Raw genomic sequence first — 7,622 nt, 5'->3', positions numbered from 1 at the left:
GACAAGGCTAAAAGATGGGAGGGAGGGGGATGGGAGTGGGGGTGCGGGTCTGCCTTTCCAATAAAACAGTCGAAGCGTCTCGCCAGTGGACACTTCTTTGAACAAGTGTCATGTTTGATCAAAGTATCCGAGGAGGAGAATGGATGACTCGTGTCCTGTATAATTCATACGAGGTGCAAAACTGCCATATGGAGTGCACAAAGTTTCATTACACAGGGAGGAATAAATCTCTCGCACCAGCATAAAAGCCTCAGTCGTAAAATGAGGCACAAAAAAAAAAACCCAAAACACAACACCCTAAAAAAGATAGCAGGGTCTGCATGGTTAGTTACACAAATGAGCCTAAATACAAGCCCGTTGCAACATTTCGATAAGCGGAGCTGAAGGATATAAAAGATTTTGCCAGCTCCAGCCCTCTCCCCACCCTCCAAGCAGTGGACGTGTTGTACTGAAGGAAGACATCCCAGTCCTTGTTGCATCCCTTGTCTGTTTGTAATGATCATTTTGAAAGTGTGAGGAGAGATGGTTCAGAAGGGACGGAAGAAACTCTGCTAAAAGCAAAAACAACTGGTTGCACAGGGACCCTAATGTGCGGCAAACTTAACCTGCAGTAAACCAACACCTTCTCCTGTGCAGTTTAACATCGTATTTATTTAGGCTTTAACACCAGGGACCTTCTTCCTTCTTATAGGAACAAGTTTTCCCTTTGGCTCTTCCTGAGGAAGTGGCTAAATATCGATCTGGGCAGATTTGAGCTTGCAAGCGTGGATGAAAGACAAACATTGCAGGCTCATCCTCTCTTCTACTCCCAAACCCTGAGCCTCCACATATGAAAATACAAATTTCTAGCTGACAAAGCACCAGCTGCTGTCTGGGATGTCACACTCAAGAACCCAAAACTCACGGACAGGGACGTCAGTGAAGAGGCTCCTGCCATTCTTTATCTCACTGCCCTATTCCAAGCTGCAGAGCCCCCAGCCTGGTGTATTTTCCCACTCATCTCCTTACTCTGCTTACCCAGACCACGTCTTCACCCTGCATCTCCAAAATCCTCCTTAAAATAAACCTCCTCCTGTACTCTCTACAATGTCACAGTCACCACGTGTATACAAGGAAACAAGATATTCCAAAATCAAGAAAAACGTGCGTTATACATTATATTTGGGGGGGGGGGCGCTGTTGAATTTCATCCCCCATCTCTTGTCTTACATATTGTCTATCACAATCATAGCTCCTTACTGTCAGGCTTATTCTCCCCTTATGCTTTCCCATATTGCTCTGAGTGGGACCCTGGCTAACAGAGAAGGGGGTCTAATATAGAAACAAGAACAATGCTTCTGACTGCACCCTCTTTGATGAAGAAATCTTAATATTCATTATTACAACTCTTGATATGATATAGGGCCCTAAAAAGAGGCAGGGCCTGCCCTAAGACTGACACGGAATAAGCTTTGATGCCCTGCGAACTGCAAGAGAAAACTCCAAGCAATTCCTTCTTCCTCCTGTACAGTACGGAGGGAGAAGGAATTTGACTGACATGAGTCAGTGGTGGAGGATGTTACGGGAAGGTGAAGGGCAAAGGGATTCGGAACGAGGATCGGATGGAAACAAAGCACCCTGAGATAAAGAAGTCAATCTAGTCTTTAGGGAATAACCTGGCACACAAAATGGATGCCTGATTTGTACAGGGCTTTGAAAGGCAGAGTGAGGCATGTTAACTTTAAACAGTGGCCAGCAGAGAGAGAACTGCTTCAAAACCAGCTCCTGTGCTACTGACAACACACGTAACACTTCAAGTAGTCCCCAGATACTCTAGCAGGGCTTCAGCCCCCCAAGACACAATCCTATTCTTAAAGGAATCATTGCACTGACTTACTGAACCATCTGCACTGAGTTTCACTCACCTCATCAATTCTTCTACTTTGTCATCTATGTCCAGGTCCTCTTCCGATGCTTCGAAACTGTACAACCTTTGAGCCAAGCTGTTTGCAAGCGGATAGCGTGTGGGAGACATCTTCCCGTTGAATGCCGACAACCGCTCATTACTCTCCCTCCCGTTCTGATTAGTAGTGCAAGGCTGTGGGGAGGTGTCGTAACTGTTGCTGGGTGATGGGGACATCCCAGAGTGCTGGGTCTGTGTGGAAGCTGTGGCTGTCGAAGAAGATGCTGGGACGTTGTTGGTACTGTTGCTGTAAGAACCGCCGCCGTAGCCAGACCTTCTTCCAAACTTGTCACTATGCTCCTGATCAAGACGGTCCAAAGTTTCCAAGGCATGGAGGATTTCATGTCTGGTCATTCCTGTACGTCTCAGGCGCTGAAGCAGGTCTATCTGCTCTATGGTAAATCTGGGTTCATCTGTGTAGTGAGACATGGTTTCCAGCAGACTACAAATAAGGTGACATGTAAAAGCTGACTTCAGTTCAGTGGCTCATTATGGATTATGCAAAGCACGTTATATGCAGGAATTAACAGAAGACAACAGGGCTAATTCTGGTCTCAATTTACAACATTGTAAGCCACATAAATGGCAGGGGAAGGAGGCCCGGTAGGCCGGATCCTTCTCCAGCTGAACTCAGCGAGATCGCTGCCCTTTCAGGTTTGTTTGCCGTCTTAATTATTCCTTCCCAGAACTTTTCAAATCATTCCTCACTCTCCTGTTTTAAATCCCGACACCTTCCTAAAATGAACCTGCCTCTCCTGCCCTCTGGCCTTCAAAGAACATGTGTTACAGAGCAAAGAAAGCTCCTGCATCATTATGGTCACAACCAAGAATCCGTGGTAAACCCATTCTTGCCTAGCCCCAAAATCCACCAAAAGGGTCCTGCAAGCCTTAAAACCAACTGGCTAGCCCTGAGCCGGCAGTAATAACTCCTCCAGAAGCTTAATGTGATCTTGACAAGGGGTTATGAATGATGACTCCTTAAAATGAGAGCGGAAAGAGTTCCAGTTCCTAATGTTTGCTGCTTTGCAGAAGCAGGAAGGAAAAAGAGAAAAAAACTGAGTACCCAGAACTGCCCCAGCTGAAATCTGGAGCCTCGCAGGACCCACGTTTTGTTGGCCAAAGTCTGATTTCAGAAGCCACGGGAATGTTCAGAAGAACCTGGGATGATGCTACTGCAAGAAGAGAGTGGCATGGGCAAATACTGATGAAGACCTGAGCTTCTAACTAAAGACAGAAGTCTGCAGCCCTTTCCCCTGCAAAGGGAGGCTCAGGTGCTAGGGAGGTAACTTCATCAGGGCTGTGGATCGCCTTCGGCATCCTCCCTTCCTGCAGGACCCTCTGATTTCTTTCTCCCTTACAAGAAGCATGGCCCTTTCCAACAGACCTCAAGAGATCTCCTTGTGGTGGACTGGGGGTTAAAGGACAGGAAGGGGTTTGCTAGAAAGAGTAGGGGCATTCCCTCCTTGTTGCAAACCCACAGGAGGTCAGAGGCCACAGAAGGCCTTAGGGGGCTCATTGAAACTAAGCCGAGAGTGGGTGGAGGGATCTCTGACAACTGCATTAAGAGATGGAGGGTGGACCTCTAAGGCACTTATTAAAAGCAAGGGAGGACCCCAACAACCAGGAGTGGCGTTGCCTGCCCCAGCCTCCCCACCCATGAACAGTGTGGCTGGCATGTCTCTGCCTTGAGAAAAGAGCACAGGGAAACCTTAAAACCTGGCAGTTCCTGGCACTGGTGTGGAGGGTAGGGTGTGGGGGTCCTTACAGGAGGATCATACCCCAGGCTAATGGCCAGACCTGGCCAAGAGGAATGGGCCAAATGGGAGCTATGCTTAACAGGAAGGAGATGCAGGTCCCTTTTGAATAGGGCCTTGCATCCTTTGCTAGGATCCCAAGATCTAGAGAGATGGGCAGAAGAGCCCAGCTCCAGTTCTGCAGCCAGATATCTTAGGATCACAGGAAAGCAGAGTTGGAAGAGACCTCATCTAGTCCAGCCCCCTGCCTAGAGCAGGATCGTCCCCAACTAAAAAATCCCAGTCAAGTGTCTGTCCAGCTCCTCTTGACAACTTCCAAGGATGGAGATTTCACAGCATCTCCCATGCTTGACCACCCTCGCAGCTAGAAAGTTCCTCCGAATCTCCAATCTAAAATTCCTCTGCTGAAGCTTGAGGCCATTGCTCCTAGTCCAGACCCCTACAGCTACAGAGAAAAACCCATCTCCCTCCTCTTCGGGTATTTGGAGACCCTTCTCAATTCCCTTCTTCAAGCTAAGAGAAGACCCTCAGCCCCTTTCACTGCTCTGGCCCTCAGCTTCAGAAGCTGCTGCTGCTTATTTCTCTAAAACAATTTCCCTACCATACATCAAATCCCCTTCCAAAATCCACAAGCATGTGTCCCCCCCACGCATGGCTGAGGCCACATGCATGCCTAGGGGGGAAGGAAGGAGAAGGAGTCAAGAGAACAGCTGAGGGCAAGGGATGGGCTCCAGCCATGTTGGGGAAGCTGCTCCCATCTCCACTGTTTCATGGCCACTCATGCTGCCCCACTTCCAAGAGAGCACAATGTTTTATGGCCAATTGTCACAGTTGCAGTGACAATGGAGATGATGGAGGGCTGCTCTCCGGTCCTTTAGTCTTGTCCCTAGCACTGATACGTAACTCAAGACACATTTTTTGTTGAATTTTATTCAGTCTGCACCTGTCCGTGTTACTGAGGTGCACTGGCATAGGCAGGATGAGCTAGGCTTTTATCTCAAGCTTTTAGAGAGACGGGGAGACCACCTCCCAGCTCTGTGGCATAATCTCTCCAACAAGCCCCAAACGTCATGCTGGCTTAGCAGCACCATATCACAGGCTGGTTCGTTACCCAGCATCAGTGCTGAACAGTACTGTGTTCCCCAAATATTCCTCTCATGAAACTTTTTCCCTGCATATGCTGGCTTGCATTTGCACAGGCTGAATCTCACTTTATTATTGGCTAACCTCCTTAAGTTTGGCATTACTTTATCTACCAACAGTGGGTTCACAACATTTCCCAATCTAATACCATCTAGAGATTGTGGCCACAATCCTCCAGTCTGTTGTGCCAGGAGGGCTCATTGATTTCCCAGGCTTCTGGCAACACTGGGGTTTCGTGTGTCCCTTATGTTCCCTTCCAGATGTTACAGAGCAGCCCTGCACTCAAAATACAGCTTTAAACTTTGCAGGACTTTGTCATACTAAAAACCCTGCATGGGAAGCTCTCAATCTTATTTTGATCTTTATTTCTAGACTGTAGGTGCCTCTCTTTTCAGCTTTATCTCCGTTTCCTGAGCAAAAGCACAGTGCATTGTTCTGCTGCAAAGAAAGGGACTGGACCTCAGTCAGGGACCAGGGACAGACCAGAATATTACACTTTCCACGTCAAGATCTAAGCTGCTTTGGTTTACCCACTTTTCACTGTACAGTTAATCCATCCTTTCTCAGAAAGGGCCACTGAAGCTACAAACGGATGTTGGTCTTGTGGTAGGAGCAGTTGTGCTGGGTTATGTCCCAGCACAGGGGATCTGATTGACTGGCAGAGACAAACGTCACCTAGAGCTACTGTCTGCAGGATCAGGCCTCTGCCACTCCTGGGCTAGGGACAGGCATTCAAAATGCCTGAGCCTGAATTGATTCAAACTTTGCAAGTTAGTCTAACCTGCCTACGCTAAACCAGTTTGTCATGGTAAAGACATTCCCCTTGGACTGAGGAAATGCAGGCACATGCCTGCCGTGGCTCAGGCTAGAAGCTGGGAGGTGCTAGAGCAGCTCTCCTTTGCCTCATCTAGGACACTAGTTCTCAACCTTTTTTGTACCAGGACCCATTTGTAAACATCAATGGCTAGTCTCAACCCATGGCCCCTGCCCCCAGGTGCCAGCCCCACAGCGTGTGGGGCAGGGGGTGGGTGTGTGGGGCAGGGGGGGACCCAAGCAGCCCCTTGCAGGCTGGAACTCTGCCAGCCTCCAAGGGGGAAGCCATGGTTTCCCCTGCTTTTCTTCTTTAAAGGAGAATCCATTTTTAAAGTTTGTTCATAACCCTTTCACATATTCTTGTGACCCACTTTTGTGTCACGACCCATGGATTGAGAAACACTGATCTAGGATAACACACTGTATACCAGAGTTCCTTAAATTTTACCCAGACGCCCTTGTGGTGAGCCTGACAACTTGCCCATACCTAAAAGTATAACATCCAAAAGGCCATCCAGGTGTGAAGATATCACGACATGGAGAATCTATCATTTCCCTTGGTGGCAAATTTCCCTTGCTGTTACAGACGCATGTCTTATTCCCAGTCTGAATTTGTCAGGCTTTAGCTTCAAAACAGTGGCTCTTTTTATGCCTTTCTCTGCTAAATTGAAGAGTCTTTTAGTATCCGGTATTTTCTTGCAATTATACACTGTAATCAAGTTGCCTCTCAATCTTTCTTATGATAAATTAGAGACTCAAAGAGTTCAAACTGCACAGCATTTTCTCCGCCCTCCCAATCATTATTCTGGCTCTTTTCTACACCTTCTTCAATTTTTCAACATCCTTCTAAAAATACAAATGCCAGAATTGGACACAGTATCCCAGGAACAATCTCACCAAGGCTATCTACAGAGAGAAAATCACCTCTCTTCTTCTCCCATTGTTCCTTGGTTATATATCAGTTTTTTTCTGCTACAGCATTGTGATGGGAGCACATGGTGTCCACTATGACCCCAAGATCCTTTCTGGTATGACTGATTTTCAAGATACAGTCCCTCTGTCTAAGGTTATATTACCTGCATTCCTGGTGATACTATCCTTGATGCATGAATTTCCATTTTAAAAGTATACACCCAAGATATTTTTTTATTTGCCTTTCGGATTTTGCACCTTGAAATTGGTATTTTGAAGTGCTTTTTTTTACACAAAGAGCTAGACACACACTCTTTTCCATTTTAAATTAAAACTGGGTGCCTCACACAGCCAAATGACTGCAGCAACTGGGACTTCAAGGAGAACAAGAAATAAATATTGCAAGACTTGCGATAAAAAATTGCAGGAGGTGGCAACACTGGAACACATCCAATATGCCCGACCTCCTCTGCTCCTTAATGAATAACTCTACTAAGTTACTATTTAGCATAGAGATTTAAACAAGGTCTCCGTTACTTTCTGGTTCTTTGTCCCCTCTTTTTTGCTTTCCTTGTTAAAGACCAATTTACAAAGCAATTAAGTAAATCAGTCATTTTAGAACCATTATAATTTCATCCACCTCATTAATTAATGGACATTCTCTAGCACTTTATCCCCAGATATGTTTGTAAGAGCCTCTTATTCTCCTTAACCCCTATGGCTAGCTTTAATTCAATTTGCTTTTTAGTGCCCTCTTTTTGCTGGGAGATTTAACCAGCTGCAAAAGGCTCAGCAGGCAAAACACAAGGAAGACAGGAGATGAGGACTGAAGATGCCAGTGAGTACATGAAGCTAGTGATGGCCTGAGGCTGTCAAACTTGCCTACCTTTTTAGCAAACTACCATAGACAGTAATCAGATACCCTATCTTCTGATCAGGATGTGGGCAAGCTGCATGTTCAGATGACTGTGATTTACAGCAAACTCTGCTCTCACATGGGAAGACCCTTGATTGCGTACTGTTAAGCATGTCACCCTCCTTTTTTTTTTTTTTTTTTT

General features: G+C 46.4%; 1 protein-coding gene across 12 annotated transcripts in view; it reads right to left on the bottom strand.

The window, feature by feature from the left end:
- The window catches only part of HMBOX1 (homeobox containing 1), a 176,933-nt gene that overhangs the window by 76,973 nt on the left and 92,338 nt on the right, over positions 1 to 7,622 (bottom strand). For all 12 annotated transcript variants that reach the window (XM_019520890.1, XM_019520887.1, XM_019520893.1 and 9 more), the window contains one exon: positions 1,905 to 2,384. In XM_019520890.1, the coding sequence (XP_019376435.1) occupies positions 1,905 to 2,384 (480 nt within the window). The remainder of the gene's footprint in view (positions 1 to 1,904; positions 2,385 to 7,622) is intronic.

The sequence above is a fragment of the Gavialis gangeticus genome, unplaced genomic scaffold (assembly GCF_001723915.1).
Source record: "Gavialis gangeticus isolate Ggan-Ray unplaced genomic scaffold, GavGan_comp1, whole genome shotgun sequence".
NCBI classification, from domain to species: Eukaryota; Metazoa; Chordata; order Crocodylia; family Gavialidae; genus Gavialis; species Gavialis gangeticus.
The sequence above is the reverse complement of the archived record's forward strand: the minus strand, read 5'-3'. Positions and strand labels throughout refer to the sequence as shown.